Consider the following 20,089-nt stretch of genomic DNA (forward strand, 5'->3'; position numbering starts at 1 on the left):
GTAACAGCCAAGTTCATTTACAGACCTGCATTACACTTTTAAAGGTGTATTATCGGTTGCAATATTAACCCTTTGAGTGCTGTAATTTTTTCCCATCTAAATTTTAGTACAACATTTTACCAATCATATGAATTTTTCTGTAATTACTTTGGACCAAAAGGATATCACATTTCATAGGCTAAACTTTTTTTATCAAACTTTTGTAAAACCTCTGAAAAAAACTGACTTCTGTATATTTTATAAAGGCGACAAAAATTGACTGGCACTCAAAAGGTTAATGAATGCATGTAGTCCCACCAAAGCACTATTTGCCATATCCATTGGAGTAACTTTATGTTGGTTTTTTTATTACATGCCTCGATGTGAGTGCAAATCAGTGCATTAATTTGAATAGGAACATCCAGGATGTTAGCGGGCCGGTGAACGATGTACTGACCGGTTTCCATGGTTACCTGCTCCAGTGAAGCCCTTCGACATATTGACATCAAAGTAGACGCTCAACACTAGATGTAAAATATCCATGCGCTCACTGCTATTTTGACTTTCGTTAAAATCTGTTTGATGCTGGTCCATAATGGTAAAATTGTTTGAAAATGCCCTGCATGTAACTAAATATCCTATAGCATTAACTGTGAAGAGGCATGTAATACAAATATTATTGCCTGAATACATGGGTTTATGTGCCCTCGCAGCAGGAGACAATTTGCCCTCCTGCTGTCGGGCAAATTGTCACCTGCTCTCGGGCACATAAACCCATGTATTCAGGCAATAATATATAATATTTACTTCACAAAAACTTCACTGTCTGTCAATTATGGCAGCATACCTAGTCCATGCTAATGATCACCCTATACCCCCCTCCGCTACATCAAAACAGTGAGCTGCGCTAACTTTGAAACCATTCAACCATTATGAAGATTAGATATATTCAAGCAATTTGTGATAGGTCTGAAATGGTCTGATTTCTGATCTATCACAATAACCAAAGCTCAATATGTCGTGCTGCCAAACACATGAAACATGGTTGACTTTGATGATGGCCATGTTATTAACCATCATTGTCTTCAACCATCAAGCAGTCTAATTCTCCAGCCCATTGTTGGACCAAATTTGTCCCAATCAGGACAGATATTTATGGCCAATTGTGGACGTGGCCCTGGTCCCATACATGACCAAGTTTGCTCACAAACTTTTTAAAGGTTTAAACTTATGGTTTGATCATCAAGTTTACATTTACTGGAAGTTTTCAATCCAGTCCTTATAATAACTATATCATCTCGTGTACAGTAAGAACAACATTTTTCCATTGATCAACTTCCGCTCCACAAAGGAGACCATGTCACCCGAATTCACAATGCTTTTACAACTAAGAGAACATATCTTCACAAAGTCTTTAAAAACGCCATATACTGATTATTTCTCCACTGCCAACGTATAAGATTCTGGCCGTACACCCATTAAAGATATGCTGAAGTTATCTCCAAACTGACAGTTAAAATAGTCAGTGACAATCATTATTAGCCCTTCTTGTGCGTGAAAGACAAAGGGAAAAGCATGAACAGTACAAACATCATGATGTTAAAGGTCAGAGGTCACATAGAACTGGAGTTACACTGGCATATTTTTTGTTGGGATCATATAACTGAACAGAAAATTAATTTAATCCTTGAGATGGTGCTACGTGCATGTTGGATCAATTTGGCCCTGGCCATTTGCTGATGGAATGAGACACATGTTGTGGGCACACATTGTCACATTGTATGGAGTTGATACTCACACAATGCTCATTGTACAATTGGCCTGTTCAGATTGACGACTTTGCGTCGGCCTAGGTCCGGACCTGGGCCGGGGCCGACGTAAAAAACCAATGTGGACACGCTGAGTCGGCCCTGGGCCGACACAGTTTGGTCCCGGTGAGAAGGGGGGTTCAGGGCCGACTCAGGGCCGACGCAAAATTTGGTCCGACGCAAATCGCCAGTGTGGACACGTTGCGTCGGCCCTGGTCCCAGTTGACCAGGCCTCCGCCATGGATCGAAGTTGAACTAGTCACCCTATTCGCACAAAACAAACGACGTTTGAAACTAAAGTTTACACCTATCGAAAGTTTTCAATCCAGTCTTTACATTTTAATATCATCCCATGTACGCAGAACTTCCCACCAACCTTTGTTCCGCAAACGAGACCATGTCATTCGATTCCACAGTGCACGTAATAGACTAGAGAGGCATGTCAAAAATGCCGCGCACTAGTTATTTCTCCACCGCGGTCTTATATATACCATATGCTCATCCAATAAATAGTGAAGATCTCTCCGATGATTAAAAGGGTGAGTGGTAGTCATATTTGCCCTTCTTGTGCGTAAAAACACAGGAAAATCATGAACAGTAGAAACAGCGTGCCATATTCAAATGCGCCATTTTGAACTTTAACAGGTCAGAGGTCACAAAGGAAGGTAAAGTTACGTCGGCCCTAATTCTGGTACCGGTAGGTGTGGACACGGACCAAATTTAATCCCAAAAGGACAATTATTTTGCGTCGGCCCAAATTTCAGTTGGGTTGCCAATGTGAACAAGATAAATGTTATATACTCATCATGATTGGCTACAATGTATGGGGTTAATATTCAGGTATGAGTGCTATAACTTTTCCCACCAAAATTTCAGTGTAACATTTTACCATTTTTTTTAATTTCTCTGTAATTTTTCAGATAATTTTGGACCAAACGGACATAACTTTTCATTGATAACAATCTTTGATCAAAATTTTGGGAAAAATCTGAAAAAACTATTTTGATCTGAAAAAAGTTGTTAAGCTATGTGATATACTATTAAGGCAACGAAAATTGACCTTGGCACTCAAAGGGTTAATACTCATGATTGGCTACAAGTATGGTGTTGATACTCACGCATTGCTACATTGTATGGTGTTGATAATCCTTTGTTCATTATCAGTGTGCATGAGTTGTTCTTATCCAGTAGCTTCACTCGGATTTTTTCAATTCTTGTGACGAGAGATAACTGTCTCTGTTTTTCATTTTCAAATAAATGACTTTGTCTTGCACTCACTTCTGCATTGGTCAGCTTTGTGTTCTTACTATACCACCCTGCAAAAAATTAAAGCAATGAGAACATGCAGAACATGGATAAATAATATTTCCTAATATGCTAATTCATTGCATCACAACATTAATCAATCTGGGGATGGACAAGTTTGATATGGTTACAGAGCATACTAGTATTTCATCTCTCGGAACAGAACTCATTCCCTTCTCCATTTGAAATGGAAATCAATTTTTACTGAATTTCATCATGAAGCAACGAGGACTACTTATCATAAACTGCAGGACCACTAGGTATCCTTGGGAGCACTTGACACTGAACGGATTAGCTTTTATTGTGATCACTGTAATGTTGAACAAATGCTGAAAATAGTTTTTCCGTATACAAGTGAACAGTCCAATGTGCTGTCTCAGTGAGTCAATTTAGGAATTTGGGGGCCAAATTGTTTCCATCAGCTTTACATCTGTACATGTGATATATAACATCTTCTTGCCTCGAAGAGATCGTATTTTAAGTCAGTGGAGGCTGGAGTGCCAATTTTCCTAACCATATCCTAGGCACAAATGTTGATAACCAAGTGCCAAAAGTGGTGCATGATCTTGTCAAAATGGTTAAAAAAATGATGGACCACTTTCAAAACCGTTTCATTGATTTAAAATATAGCAAAATGGTGAAAATTGCTATTTCAAATTGATGCTGCAGCAGGACTATTTCAACTACTGTTATGCAATAAAAATCGTGTACACATATAAGCGAGGGCATTTTTTCATAATTGCTTGCTAGGAGATATTCGTCAGATTCTTGTCCTTTCTTACCCTTATTTGGAACATAAGGATGGGTGACATCAGTGCATTTCCCTCAATGCCTGAGCAAGTGAGTGCATAGCAATGCTAACACAACATATTCATAAAGATAGCAGTTTTAGACCAACTCGTAAATGAGCTTTCATTGTAACAGAGTTGTTGATATGTTCACACTGTTGCCACCAAGTTTCGAAATCTTTATAGTTGTCATATAATGTCTGACCTCCCCATAAATTGCAACAAATCCCAAAGCTGAAACATCCATATACATCATGTACATTATGCAGGGCGCTCATAGGTGAACTTGCCAATCAAGCTTGAACCGGGCATCAGATGTAGTGCCAGTACTGTAATGCGCCAGGTAACTGGCAAATACACTTTACCGTTCCACACGACACACTTACTAGCGCAAGGCATCCGTCTTAAACTCCTTAATGCCATCCGTCCCCGCATCATTGGACATCAACAACTAGGAGATCGAAAAGTAAAGTATAGGGCTTTCCCACCATCACTTGGACATGTGTGATTTGCTGACCTCTGACACGCGCGCAACCGAAGCACGCCATCCACTGACGATATATCACTACACTCGACCGAAGAATAAAGATTCGAAGCCGAGTTCTTTGTAAATTGTATACATGCCATTATACTCTCTCAGTATTGGTAGCCGTTGAAAAGGAAAAAAAGAGTATATGTTGTGTAGATGTACTGTAACAGTACTTTTGAAAATAAGTATATTGCTATCCCTAATGTTTTCGTAAGCGCAGTTGTGACGCGGCGGTATATCAGTGGAACATTCTCGCACAGAGAACAACAGGGGAGTCAAGCTTCAAATTTTCCTTGGAAGTAAATATTCAAGTCCATTTCATAGGAGCTTGTTTCCTTTACATTATAACCAAAATAAAAATTTCGTCAAGCATAAATACATCAATGGTTCACCTTCTTTTTGCACATTCTGTTCGGAAAACGGAAAGTATAACTCTTGCCTTTCAATATCTAGCCACACCTCTGAATTAATGGTATAGTCTACTTCCTGTTGTAGTCTCGTAAAATCTCGTGGTGCCAGTGTTTGTCCAACGTGATTGTCATGGTGACTTGCCTGTCAATACAGTGCCAGTGGTTCCATTGGTAACTCAGTAAAGAAAGACCAAACGAGTGAGGTACGAGGGGCATCGTAGCAATCACTGGGAGATTTTGCAAACTTTACGTGAACAGGAATAAGTCTTCATACATTATTTTAAAAGTCCAGATCAACAATGGTATGTATATATCTCCATTTTTCAACCTGATTAAGTTCAAAAGGCTCGCCCCTTTTCCCAGTCGTTAATTTTGGACTATGTCGATGGTCGACATTGAAACTAGATTTCAGTCGCACCATCATGGACTCAGAGGCCTATACTTCAGGACGGAACGCTTGGCCTTCCTACACATTTCAGCCCGCAATCACACAGAATGTCCACAAGAACGAGGAAAGAGTCATAAATTTTATGTTTGTAGTTGATCAATCGTAGATGACACCCAAATTTCACCTCCAAAACTACCAACGGAATACGAATGTTGATGTGTTTGTAGGCCGGGAATATCCAAGATGGCGACGTTGCAGTTTGTTTATCTGCAATGTTTTTGACAGAGATAAGGTACATTTCGGTTTCACTTGGAAGAAACGGCCTCCTCCGTTATTATTAGTGAAAGACTGATAATTAGTTAAACTGGTGTAGGTTTTTGCCCGAGTGACCCCGTAATTTGGGTCACAGCTAAGCAATAAAATCGTGAAAATGACATCGTGGCTAATCGTAAAGCCGTCATAATCGACAGACTTAAATTCTAACTCGAGACAATAATATAAGTCGGTTATTTTATACCAAATAATCGTACAATGTATTGCAAAGTATTTTTTAAAGATTTATTTATTCTTCATGAGTTGTAGACTACTAAGAAACTTTGATATAATATTATAACACTGATAGCTGCTTATCTTCAAGGTCAATGTAGATTCTAAAGTTATCTTGTAAAACTGAGTGAAACAAATATGTGGAAACTTACATATAAGAGGTCGTATCTGTTTCTCTTGTTTTACTTACTAATCAATCCATGTATTTCCTATCAAAGCCTCGCAGTGTGGTGTCTACAGGCAGTTCCTCGGGGGGTTCATCCGCGTCTCGCCGGGCCAGGACCAGGCAATATTACACCGTCAACAGGACATCGGATGTCGACGAGTCGCTCTTTGGCTCACCGCATAAAGACACACTCATGAAACAGAGGCAGGAGAAGGAAGCAGCAGTTGCTGAGGAGACAGTCACCAAACCAGCATCTAGCAGAGGGTCGGGTCGTCTCAGGCCAAGAAAGAAAGAGGAGGTTCAAGTCATCACAAAAGATCTTATCCGTAAATTAATGTAAGTGCTTCTCGATGTAACACAAACATTCTAATTTCTATGTTGCGGGATATTCACAAATGTTCTGTTTTTTTCAATAAATAGGGGATATATTGTCTTCCGTAGGTGGCCATCCCAAGGAAAGATAGATGGGTGATAACAAAACGAAAAAAAACCAGCCTGCCAAAAGTAGTGACCAGCCAGTCAATGTGCTTTGTCCCTGGTTGAATTTTTAAAATCAACATGTGCATTCAGCAAAGTAGCTTTCACATCTCAAAAGGTGTGTGATTAAAGAGTAACTCCACCATGTAGCAATCATCAGAATGCTATAATTGTGTAAAAACTGATACACATACCAAGCAATTATATTTCGGTAGTCCAGGAGGCAAATTTAAACCTTCACACGTGTCCTCAGATTTCAAAACTATTCTAATGGTGCCTGTCTTTTTTTTTCGCTAAACAGTGTACCTAGCGAAGACCCATCAGGCCAGTCTGTGATTTTATCGAGGCAAGAGTATCAAAGAATTGTCCATGGATCCAGGGTATTGACAGAGGCAGAACGCAATGCCATCTATGAAATGTACAAGACCGAGAAAGAATCTGCACAGGTGAGATTTTGATGATGAGTATAAATTACAGCAAAGGAAATTTGCCAGCAGTCACGTCTTTCAGTATTTTCAGGAACTGTGAATAAAAGACTATCAAACAGCTCTGAGATGTGTATTGAAGAATGTCAGTTCAAGTTCAAGGAAGATACTTTCAATTGTCATGTTTCATATCTGTGTTTGCTGTTTTCTTATCTCTTGTGAATTTTATTTTTCGGTGACCTGTTATCTTTGTAATTCAAACTTTTTGTGAAAAATTACCCCTTACATTGTGCCAGTGTTATGTTTATCGTTGTGGTATCAGAGCTCATAGTCTTCAAAAATGTACAGTATATTTACATTTCACATTTACCAGAAATGCATAAATAAAACCTTGATTTTTCAAACACACCTTCACTACTGGTATACTATATTTCTTAGTGTAATTGCAAAGTGCGGTCAAATCACAACTTACTTTTTTTTTTCCTCACACAAGGATTCATACTTGGAACGCAAGAAATTCATGCAAGACATGGATCGCAACAGAAAGAAGAATGAGAAATTATCCGACCTTGACGAAGAGGCCCAGAAACAAGCTGAGTATCTTTTAGAAAAAGCCAAGGAGCAACGAGAAGAACAGGAGGATGAAATTAAACATCTAAATGAGGTGAGAAGGGACTATATACTAGATTGAATGGAGGAATGTTGTTTTGTTGATACAATTGCATTACAGGTTCAGACTGAAGTGCAAAACAAATCTATGGGTTTTTCCATACATACTCTGGCTTGTCAGGACTCTTTGTAAGTGTTTCCTGAAATTGAACTTTTTTCAAAAGTCATCTATGTTGAGCCATTTATTATTATTGTGGGCCATCAGGAGTGAGCTTCTTGAAAAGCTTGCTAATGTATCCAAGTTATGGAACTTCTAGTGACATACTGTGACAATGACAATTCCCCAGTAACAATTTACATATCGTTATTGCGTTCAGGGCCTGACTTGTAACTATAATTTCTGTAATAGATCGCAAAACAGAGTTTCTTAATACTCCCTTTAGCTATTCATTTCATGTAACAGATTCACAATTGCACCCAGAGCTAGTCTTTTGATCCCCATATTGTAAAATGCAATTGGGCTGCTCTAACAGTAGATAGTGATGGCATTGTACATGTGTAACGCATGTCACATGGCCTTTCAAGTTTGTAATGCTCACATTTGCTCTGTACGGCTCTGTTGAGCAACACCATATCTTGTTGTAACCAAATCAGGTAATCAAAGTTGTGACAGGCAGACTCCTATGGACATAACACAGAAAAAAAAATATTGTAAAGGTATTTACACCTGATCTGCACGACCATTAAATTAAATGTTAGCTGAGGTACAACTACACAGCCGTCTCACTGTTTCAATTCATTATCACTTTCAGCTCATTCTGAACGCGAAATGTCACGCCATCAGAGACGCACAGATCCTAGAGAAGGGTCAAATTTCCGGCGAGATGGTCGATGAGGAGAAACGACTGGACCTGATGATGGAAGTGGACAGACAGAACGCCCTGAAACTGCAGGAGGAAATTGAAAACGAACGACGGGAAGAGAGACTGGTTGGCAAGCATATTATCCTGCAGCAGATCTCTGAGCGAGAGGAAGAACGTCTCCTGGACCAGGAGCGCCGGGATCAAGAGGCGCAGCAGATGCTCAAATACCTGGAGAAACTCCAAGTGGAAGACCTGAAGGCGCTGGAGAAGAAGCACGCGCAGCAGGTGGAAGCGCAGAAGGAGATCGCCAGGGCCAACCAGGAAGCCGAGCAACAGAAAGAGCAGAAACTGGAACAACAGAAATTGGAAGAGCACAAAGTCGTGGAGTACATGAAACAGAAAGCCGAGAGGGAAGCGGCCTTCGAGGCAGAACAGGAGAAGAAGAGAATCGAGAAGGAGAAAGAGGTGGCCAGGCTTCGAGCCATGCAGGAGAGAGCGAAGGACTACCAGGCTGAGAAGGATGCTCTGCGAGCCAAGCGAAACCAGGAACAACTAGAGAGAGAGTGGAGAAAGAAGGAGAAAGAAGAAGCGCTGAAGAAAGCCGAGACTGAACAGATGCTCAAGGATGCCCGTGAAATACAAGTTGCAAACAAAGAACATTTCCTGGCAGTCCAGGCAGCGAGAGAAAGAGCAGAGTTTGAAAGGGTGTTGCTGTAAGTATCTGTGTACTTTGTACCCACACTCACATGTAATGCAACATCTGAAATCTTGTCATCAATTTAGAAAACATCTTGAACTTTGACTTTACACATTATGCCCTAGGACATTCACTATCTGAAATCTTGTCATCAATCTAGAAAATTTCAAGAAGTCAGAGAGTAGTCTTGCTGCCCTGGCACAAACGTACAGTGTCGGAATTCTTTTAGTCAATGTAGGGAGGATCTCAAGAAATCAAACTTTATCAGCCCTACACTTACGATTGTGGAAAATAATGCCCTTATCAGAACATTCCAATAGGTAATATTAGTTGTACTAAAGCACATTTATTAGGCAGAATGACTACAAGTCTTGTTTGATTTTCATCCGCTATTTTACCTTCTACACTGTACAGCCATACAAAATACATATATTTTGTTTTTATAGTTGTTGTTTTGTTTTCATTGTTGATTGAGGATTGTTAGTTAAAGTGATCTTAACAATGGAGACTGTATAAGTTGTGTACCATTATGAAATGCAAATGCCAATTGCAAACAATTAACTGAAATTTTTCACCTCAAAAATTTATGCAGATGAGTCAGAATCCAAATTATTGAATTGTTAAATCACTCTAGAGTCTTCAATTACGCTATCCAAGAGGTTGGGATTTACATTCTTTGTCACAGATTCCAACAAGAACTTGGGCACATGATGTGAAAGAGTAGTACTTAGCTGTTTTGTGCCTCAATCCATGCATACAGTGCAGCATTTGATAACAGTCAGTACTACAGCAGAGTTCTCTACTAGGGGATTTGTCATCCCTGTTTTTTGAGCAGTCTATTCATATGTTAATAAACACACAAAAGAATGCAAATTCCCAACAAAAGTATATGCAAACTATTCATTGTTATGTAAATTGGAAACATCCCTTTTCCAAGCTGTGGAGAACACTGCGTAACAGTACTGTACTGTGTTGAACACCAAAATCCTGAGCTTAAACACCGTGAATGACTTCACCACTTAACGAATGCCCTGTCACCTCTACACCACAGGGCACAGCGTGAACAGATGGAGAAAGAAAAAGATGAAGAGCAGAAAGTGCACATGCGAAAGATGACGCATGCCGAAGACGTACGCAAACAGATCCGGGAGAAGGAACAGCTGAAGATAGCAGACAGGAACGCATTCTTCGAGGAGGGCATCAAACTGGACGAGGAAGCACGGGCCAGGAGAGCCAAGCTGGATGAAATCAAAATGAGGAAATTAGCAGAATTAAGGTAGGTTACCCATTGTAGGCACCTGGTACTACTACTTAGCAGTGGTTGAAGAATGTCATGGTCAGTGTCAGTTTCTGATTCGACCTTTGATCTGGCAAATTGTTTATTGACCCTGAATGCTGACTGATCATGGCATCTGTTTTGGATACCACAATGATATCATCAGTTTTTAACATGCACTCAAATTTGAGTTTAGCAAACTGATAAGTTGTCTTGACAAAATTTGATTGACTGATACAGTATTTTGTATTGAAAGAAAGATGAGCAAGGGAGTTTGATGTCTTAGTGAAAATCTGTTCATTTGTTCATCTTCTCTATGAACTGCGGGGGCTTCCTGGGAAGCAACTTGATCCTGCAAAACCTTCAGTGGGATGGCAAAGCTCTGTGCTCAATAAAGAAGAATTGTCGACTTGTGTTGGAATCATTCTGACATAGCCTCCCTCTCTGCTGTATTTTTAATATCATAATTCGTATAAATTCATGCACTGCATCACATAGTAATCGTCTATGCAAAGTCTATTCATGAACACAATTATTATGCAAATGACCAACTGCCAATTGCACAAAAATGTAGCATTGATCATGTACTGTTTCGAATCATCAGCTAATATTCCCCTTTCTTCTTTGATTCATTCTCGCAGGAATGCTGGCGTACCTGAAAAATACTGTGCTGAGGTTGAAAGAAGAATAAACGCACCAAACGTCTCCTTGGTAACATCGAAATAAACAAGTAGCAATTTATACCTGGACTTTGAAAATATTGATTTGCAGAGACTTTTGACATATATGATTTTTTTTCATTGAATCATAATACCGAACAGTAGAGGATGTTGATCCTCCAACTACTGAATGTTAATAAACTGTTTATACTGTATATGTAAATATTTTTTGTCGTTATGTTTTTCTCAGAGGTAGCACCAAAACAAATAATTTTGGTTTCGTTCCTGTACTTACCAATGTGAGAGACCTCAGCGTGAAACATCAACACCTGCCTTGTCTTTGAAGAGTAGATAATTTTATATGTTACAATTTTTTTTACAAACAACTGGATTTGTGTATTTAGGTTTGAGCATTAACTGCTGTGTGTCCATTGTTTGAGACACGGTCGATGCTTCACTCCCATTGGCTCTAGCATAATGGGCTTGTTTTTGATTGGCTGTCAGAAGACATTATTTACTTGAGAGTGAAATGGTGTCTATATTGACTTCAAATTATCAGCTGTTGTTCGATTTACTGTCAGGTTTGACACAGTAAAAGAGATTGTGACCATTTTGTCTTTCCTCTGGAAGGTCACATGTACGTATTCAATAGAACACTCCAACTGTAAGAGATCTGCCGTGACATTTCACCCAAACCGTCCATTGCATAGGTCTTTTTTATCTTCTCTTTGGCCTTTTCTCTGTACTTCTTCAAAGCACTATAAACGGTGAATGAACAAATTAAAAAAAGATAAGATATTAATTAATATTTATTCGTTCCTTTGTGAAGCTTCCCTGTTTTTAGCAATGGCACTTGAGACGACTCATGAACCAGCTTTTTAACTTCATCACTGTAAATCTGGTGACTTCATCCTAGCCATGCCAGTTTCAAAAAGCTAAAATCTCGAAAAAAAACTTTGCTGTACATAAAAGCAACCAGCTTCAAAACGGGTTATGGGATTTGTTATCAATGTGTAACAGTGTTCACTATCACTGTGGGAAGTTTTGTTGGTTACATTTGAATTATTAAGAAAAAATAAAAATCATAATATTTGCAATTTGGTTGTGTGTGTTTTTCAATAAAAACAGGGGGTTGGATGGATTTGATTTTGGAGTGCTTCACATTTCTTTTTTCACTTGAAGTGTGTCTTTATTATTTGTTTTTCTGTTATAGGTAATATCCTCAAAACAGAAAGTTGTAAACTTTTCTTTGAATTTGCCTTGAGGAAACCTTAAACCTCCCTTTGATTTGAAAGGAACATAAATAGGAAAAGTTTTAGATTAGAGAAACAAATAACCCAAAACTACAATATTTGAAATTCGAAATGGTGGCTATGTACACTGAACTCTTGTTGTGTTTCCTTATGGGAGGTGAATTGGAATTTTTGGTTTACACAAAACAGGATAGTTCAAAACTTCATGTACTCCATGGCAGCTGGCATCAAAGTATTGTGAAAATTTCTGTGACAGAATAGCTAACTCCCCCCCCCCCCCCCCACTTTCAAAGACCCATTTTACCATAAATGGCTGATTTTTGATTTACACAGAATTTAAAATTTTATTGCAGCTTGGCATGCACCTAAACTTACTCACAATTAAGAAAAGTTTCTTCGGCCTTCGAAAAATTACACTTTATTTTTGTGTGTGTGTGTGTTTTTTACAGCAGATTGCTTCGACCTTTCACATTTTATGGGGATCACGTTTTCCACACAAAAGAGGGTCGGAAACAAAAGTGGCTCTTTGAAGCTCGCTCCATAACCCTGGGGTCAGAGAAAGTGACCTTTGCAGTCAGAATGAAACCAATATTTGAATAGTTGGCCCAGATTATTGGACCCTCTGTATAGAAGGACCGTGGTGTGTCACCGGATGTTTGAGATTTCTCTCCAGTCTCTAAACCGCGGATACACACTGTACTTCGACTCCCGTGTAAATTGCATGTACCTACATGGCGTGGCCTCCAACCCTAAGCTTGGCACACAAATTTGGCTGCTCAGGGTTATAATTCTGATCATTCAAGTGCTGCGTGGAGATTTCTCAGCTGTAATGTGGATTCAATCTACAGCTTATGCTTTGATATCCTAATTCCTGTACCAACTAGAACTCGGTGAAAGTCTGGTCACTCAGCCGTAAAGTTCCTTCACAAGGTCTATTGAATAACTCTCTATTTATTTATGAGCATGGTATTATTGTCACAGTCTACCAGTTCACTGCTTGAAGCCATTAACCAAAGGGGACTCGAATGCTTTGTGTGTGTTTTGTGTGTGTGTGTGTGTGTGTGTGTGTGTGTGTGTGTGTGTGTCTATTTGTTACATATGATTTGCGCAATATATACAATAAAAAATCCATATAAAGATATATTTTAGTTCATGTTTGTCTAGGATATACTCGTTAACAAACAAACAACAAACAGACAAAGAGCCCAAGTCTCCTGTGGGAGTTCAATGGCAAAGCTCACATGGCAAATGCTGAGTATACCCTGAGTTTTGAATTGTCATGGCGCCGTCCATCCTGATAAGTGTTTTTGCTCAAGGTGTTGTACGGGTACATGACAACTTGGAGGCTTAAAAACACCAACTACGCTAAAAACAGTGCGCCAGGATATTAGAAAGTGATTTTTAGCTCCCATAGCCATATGTATATATGGCAATGGAAGCTATTCTTATAGGCTAGGGAAATGTCTGTATGTATGTATGTCTGTATGTCTGTACGTCTGTATGTCTGTATGTCTGTATGTCTGTATGTCTGTATGTCTGTCCGTCAACATCAAAAACTCCAAAACCGCTGTACATTTCATCTTGATATTTGGTGTGTACATGGATGATGGGCTGTAGATGAGATTTGTTCAAATGAAGTTGTCATTGCCAAAATATGCAAATTAAGTGAAAAAATGTAAAAACAGTCAAAATTGAAAAAACTCAATAACCACTGAGCAGATTACATGAAAAATTAGCATGTAAGTACTTTGGGCTGACATGAAATGATTGTGCACATCTTGGGTCAGTATCTTGGACTTGCTATTTTTCATGAATTTTTTTGTAATTTTCTCCCATTTTTGGTCAAAAAATCTCCTGCTCTGAAACCACAAGTCCGATTGATTTGAAACTTGGTGTGGAAGTGCATAGGAGTGACCTTTCCCAAATTTGGGCAAATCGTGGTGAAATTTGCATATTTTTAGTTTACACGTCCATAGACTCCCATGTATAAGGCAGATCTCCATAGACTCCCATGTATAAGGCCACGAAAAATAAAAATTTAGTTTCTCATCGTATTCATATTGCAAAAGGATGCAGTGACACAATTTTTTAGTCCCCACGGATGAAGTCCAGTGAGCTTATAGATTGGGTCATGTCCGTCTGTTCGTCCATCCGTGAGTCCATCCGTTCACGCAGATATCTCGGATATTTTGACAAAATGTCATGTGACCTTGATGACCTTTGATCTCAAATATACATATTTGTCCATAACTCAGTAACCACAAGTGCTACCACCCTTCATATATGGTATGATGGGACACCTTATGACGCAACATATTGTACCTCATTAATTATGCACTATCTAATTTTGAGCGAGCCAATAGAGCTAGAGGTCTGATTTTTGGTATATAGGGATAACTTAGCAAAACAATTTTTTTGACAAAATGTCACGTGACCTCAGTGACCTTTGACCTCAAATATACATATTTGTCCATAACTCAGTAACCACAAGTGCTACAGCCTTCATGTATGGTATGATGGGACACCTTATGACGCCACATATTGTACCTCATTAATTATGCACATATCTAATTTTGAGCGAGCCAATAGAGCTAGAGGTCTGATTTTTGGTATATAGGGATAACTTAGCAAAACAATTTTTTTGACAAAATGTCACGTGACCTCGGTGACCTTTGACCTCAAATATACATATTTGTCCATAACTCAGTAACCACAAGTGCTACAGCCTTCATGTATGGTATGATGGGACACCTTATGACGCCACATATGTACCTCATTAATTATGCGCATATCTAATTTTGAGCGAGCCAATAGAGCTAGAGGTCTGATTTTTGGTATATAGGGATAACTTAGCAATACAATTTTTTTGACAAAATGTCACGTGACCTGGATGACCTTTGACCTCAAATATACATATTTGTCCATAACTCAGTAACCACAAGTGCTACACCCTTCATGTATGGTATGATGGGACAGCTTATGACGCCACATATTGTACCTCATTAATTATGCACATATCTAATTTTGAGCGAGCCAATAGAGCTGGAGGTCTGATTTTTGGTATGTAGGGATAACTTAGCAAACAATTTTTTTGACAAAATGTCACGTGACCTCGGTGACCTTTGACCTCAAATATACATATTTTTCCATAACTCGGTAACCACAAGTGCTACACCCTTCATGTTTAGTATGATTGGACACCTTATGACGCCACATACTGTACTTTAATATTTATGCGCATATCTCATTCTGAGCGAGCCAATAGAGCTGGATGTCTGATTTTTGGTATATAGGGATAACTATAGGAGAGAAATTATTTGACCAAATGTCATGTGACCTTGATGACCTTTTACCTAAAATATATGTTTATGTCAATAAATAAGTGTTATGTCCTTTGTATTTAGTAGGATGGGAGACCTTATGACAACACACGCTTTACCTCATTAATTATGTACACATCTAATTCTGGGCAAGCGAATAGAGCTAGAGATCTGATTTTTGGCATATAGGGATTAATTAGCAATATAATTTTTTTTTCAAAATGTCATGTGACCTCGATGACCTTTGACCTTGATTATACATATATATGCATATTTCAGTAACCACAAGTTCTATACCCTCCAATTTTTGATAGGATATTAGACCTTAAGATGTCACATCTTGTACCTCATTTATAATGCGCATATGTATTTCTTGGCTGGCCAATACTGCTAGAGGTCTGATCTTTTTTCCCGATTTAGAACCATAACTTAGACATGCCACATGTGTTTCAAATTGGGAACAACGACATAGACCTATGTGCCCATAGATCTCAACATATACACTCCAGTGATACTTCTTAATGACCATATTTTCCTGCCCCATCAAGACTAATACTCCTATTACAAGTGGGGACTATGTCATTGTAAATGACTTGTTGAGTTAATGGTTGTATCACAGTATTCGATATATCTCATTCTGTATTTTTTCCATTTTATATTCTGAATAATTACATTAAACATATTTCACTGTCTCCAGTACATTTCATTTAAGTATTTTCACTTCATGCACTTTCTCCCTTTCACACATGTTCAAATATCTGACCAGAGAACAAACACTAATAGTCCAGGATGGGAGCTACAGTGTCATTGACGCTATTTTTTGGTGATAGTACAGCGGTATACTGTTTGGTAACTGACTTTATTGAAATTGGGGGAAAGAATTAAGTGCATGTGTGCACATGAAATTTGATTTTGCTCTAATTTTACTCAAACTTGATTTACTATACATGGCAATCTATAAGAAAACCATGAACTCTCGTTTTCGATACAATACTGACTGTATCTCGACATTTGTAAATATTTGTCAATTAGAATGTGGTGTTTGGAAGTGAAGATGTGATATTTAAAATTTGATATGTGAATTTCAGGCAAAAACTACAACCTCACTTCACATTGTAATCCTGAGGAATAAACTCAACAATTTCTCTCCTCCAAAATTTGCTATGTAAGTGCATTTATATGGATATTGTGTTAAATATGTAGTTTTGGCTGCAATAAGTTTCTTGACATTGGTTGTATTCTCTGTAAAATTACACGCCAAACTGTTGATGACATTGAAAATTAAAGACATTGCCCCTTTCAATGTTGAATAGCCATATGCACTGCAGGCAGTTGACAGAATTATTATTGTGACAGGCGATCTCTAGTATGGAAGATGAAACACACTTTTTATTAGTCTGTCAGAAATACAAAGACCAAAGAAAGCACTTTTTCAGTAAAATCAATTTCCCAAACGACGATACTGAAAATCAGCTTATTTCTCTACTAACAAAACAAGAGTTATCTTTTAATGAACAACTTGCTGATTATATTTTTACTTTATATAAACAAAGAAATACCTAGTTATATTTATTATTAGCTACTATTATTATACTGTAATACTTTATCTTTATTGAAGAAAATTTTAACTTATTTTTGTATCACACTTTTATTGCCACAAATGTGATGTAAATCCTATATTTACAAGCAAGCAATAAAAATATTATTATTATTATAGTATGGTGGCATGTGATCTCTTATGATTTGAATTAAAACGTTACATGATGTGATTATTTTTTAAAGGATAAAAGTATTCTTTGATGAAATGTTCACGGCATGTTTTTTGAGCATGTAAATTTGTGTGCATCACTATTTTTCATGGAAACACGTTTGAAGGTTCACCAGTTACTATTTTTTCCTCAGAGTCATGTTGAAGAACACCAGCCCTCTCGCCCTATAGATTTCTTCTCTGTCCCTTTGAGTAAACCATTGGAGGAAAAGATCATATATTTTGGCTTGTTACTGCTCGTTTTTGGCTTTTTCTGCCTTGTTCTAGCTCGTTACTGCTCTTTATTGCTCATTACTGCTTGTTTCTGGTCGTTATTTGTCAAAATTGCTGTGGTGCAGCTCGTAATACTGTAGGACTACTGGTAACAGGCTGCACTATGTCCAACCATGCCGTAGAGGGCGTAATTTCCAGGATTAGCTGGAACTGCGTCTGTAGACTAATTTATGGAGAGATCATATTTCTTTGGCTCGTTATGGTTGGTTATTGGCGCATTGTGTCAAGTTCTGGGTCGTTACTGCTTATTTCTGGTAGTTATTTGTCGTTATGGCTAGTTACTGGATTTAAAAATAGCCCAGACTAATTAACCCCTTAAAGGATATAGAATGTAACAAATGTAACAAATAGCCAAGATTGTTGCTGAGTATCTTGCTCCCTGAATCATGGCTATTGGATCTTGTCAAGGAGGATAGATATACTGGCTTACCTAAATAGATCTAAACTTCTTTAAGAACCTAAGGCCAAAAAAAAAAAAGAAATGTTTCTGGTCAGGTCTTTCTTTAACAAATGGTGCAGCGACGCGACTTTTATTTTTTTATTTTTTTTTCCCTCAAGGAGGCCTGGGAGGAGGGTCAGTTTTATAGTTTTATCAATATAGTTACATATATACTGTTCATGCAGTCACTGATAATGCCTCCCAAAGAATTTTCTCTTTCTCTTCAGCCATTTTGGTTTGGTGTCAGCCGCGGCCACTGGCCACAAACAGAAAAAAAAAAGGGTGACGCGCTGTTGTTTTAAGTGACGCGCGCGCTGACCAGAAACGTTTCTTTCTTTTTTTTCTTTTTTTTTGCCTAAACGAAAGTTTTACTTTCTCTAGTATCTTACATTGTATCCGAAACCCGCACCGGACACGATCTTACCCTGTTAATCTCATTGACAGGTACAAATCGGAAATATAATTTATTACACCTCACGTATTATCCAGGTACTGTGATTGGCTGAGCCTTACTCACGTGATATAGAACAAAAAGTGGTAGAACATGGCTTAGGTGATAGCCCTGTCGAGTGCGATGATATAGCTGTGGAAACGCAGCTGGCGGGGTTGACCTTTTGGTGACCCGCATAGCGACGCATGCTACCCCGCCAACAGATAGTTGCGTTTCAACAGCTAGCGATGATAAAGCCCTGTCGAGTGCACTGATGTCCCGCTACTACATTCTGAAATACCGCGCGTCCTGTCTGCGCGTACAACATCATCGCGTACATTTGCTCGGTAAGCTTATTTTCTGTAAAGCAATAACTTTTGAAAAGATACAAGAAATTAGCTCGACCTGAAGTAGACGACATTTAGTACATTAAACGAGGAAAGCTTTAACAACACTGTCTTTGATTTTAGACGTTAATTTAAGCTGACCTTCAACTTCATGCAGCATTGCGATCGAGCAACAAATATAACGTTTCACTGTGGCGAGTCTCGATCGACACTTGACTGCATTCTAAGCAAAGTTTTGAAAACAAAAGTGTTTGTTCGGTGTAATAAAATTAACAACACACACTAGTTACGGGCAAGGTTATATATTATAGCCTAAAAACATGGGACTATGTGCCCGAGGGTAGGTAACAATTTGCCCGACGTGTGGAGGGGTCCTACTAATTACTGCCCGTGACTGCCCGTAGCTGCCCGAGGACTGCCCGAGAACTGCCCGAGGACTGCCCGAGGCAAAAGTGGGCCAATTTCGCCCATTTTAACACAAAGCCAGTAGGTTGAACTTGATGTCTCCTGCCACGAGGGTATATAGTCCCTTGTTTGGGCTATAATATTTAGGGGTTATTACACGAAGTTAGGGCGATACCACGTCGTATTCTCGTGATGTGTCCGTATTTTGACTCGTTGCTGCGCAACTCGTCAAAATACGGACACATCACTCGAATACGACGCGGTATCGCCCAAACTTCGTGTAATAACCCCTTTATCATACATGCATGCTTTGGTTATGACTGTTTTCCTACGGACGTTCCGAAATTAGCGACGAAATCAACTGAAATCGACCTTGCTTGTTCATCGCTGTACTGATAAAAAGTTGGTTGCTAAGGAGTGATGACAACCGTATCACTTCTTGATATTATTCCGCTGTTGGGCCATTCCACTTCAAAGGAGGGTTTATAGTACACTTTTAAAGCGAACAATTTAAATATTAAGATGTCGACACAGGTTTTCACACTTTGAAGAAGATTTATTTTTTGCTTGAAATGGCGGTGGATGTAAAAATAGGCTGGAGTGTGTAAAATGAGCGTGTTTTCGTGTTTTGAAACATAAACTCATCCCTTCGTGAAAGTTATGAGGCCGGCCAAAATTGGGTCAAAATACTCGCGCCGCGCCAACGTTCGATTTCAAACTCGATCAAGCAGCTGAGAGCATAAAGCAAACAGCTCTGCGACATCTAAGCTTATGAATGCACAGTGGATATAATAGCCGTACCAGTCAGTTTATGTCCAAGAATTATACATGTCCTCAGTCGTCAAATATGCCGAATTTACCATCTTAGAAAGGAATTTGTGAGCGGATTAGGGAAAACATGAAGTGAGTACACTGTAAGCTGTAGTGTC

General features: G+C 38.8%; 1 protein-coding gene across 2 annotated transcripts; it reads left to right on the forward strand.

The window, feature by feature from the left end:
• Positions 1-4,949: 4,949 nt before the first annotated feature.
• Positions 4,950-12,022, forward strand: LOC139129685 (cilia- and flagella-associated protein 45-like). Of its 2 annotated transcripts, XM_070695359.1 has the most exons (7): positions 4,950-5,121; positions 5,972-6,255; positions 6,698-6,842; positions 7,315-7,485; positions 8,243-9,006; positions 10,042-10,266; positions 10,908-12,022. In XM_070695359.1, the coding sequence occupies exons 1-7, from the start codon at positions 5,119-5,121 to the stop codon at positions 10,990-10,992; spliced, it is 1,677 nt and encodes a 558-aa protein (XP_070551460.1). In that variant the 5' UTR covers positions 4,950-5,118; the 3' UTR covers positions 10,993-12,022. The 2 variants fall into 2 exon arrangements, with proteins under 2 accessions (XP_070551460.1, XP_070551459.1); XM_070695358.1 differs by lacking the exon at positions 4,950-5,121 and having other exon boundaries at positions 5,937-6,255.
• The last annotated feature ends 8,067 nt before the right edge of the window (positions 12,023-20,089 follow it).

Source organism: Ptychodera flava, chromosome 3, assembly GCF_041260155.1.
Source record: "Ptychodera flava strain L36383 chromosome 3, AS_Pfla_20210202, whole genome shotgun sequence".
Classification (NCBI taxonomy): domain Eukaryota; kingdom Metazoa; phylum Hemichordata; class Enteropneusta; family Ptychoderidae; genus Ptychodera; species Ptychodera flava.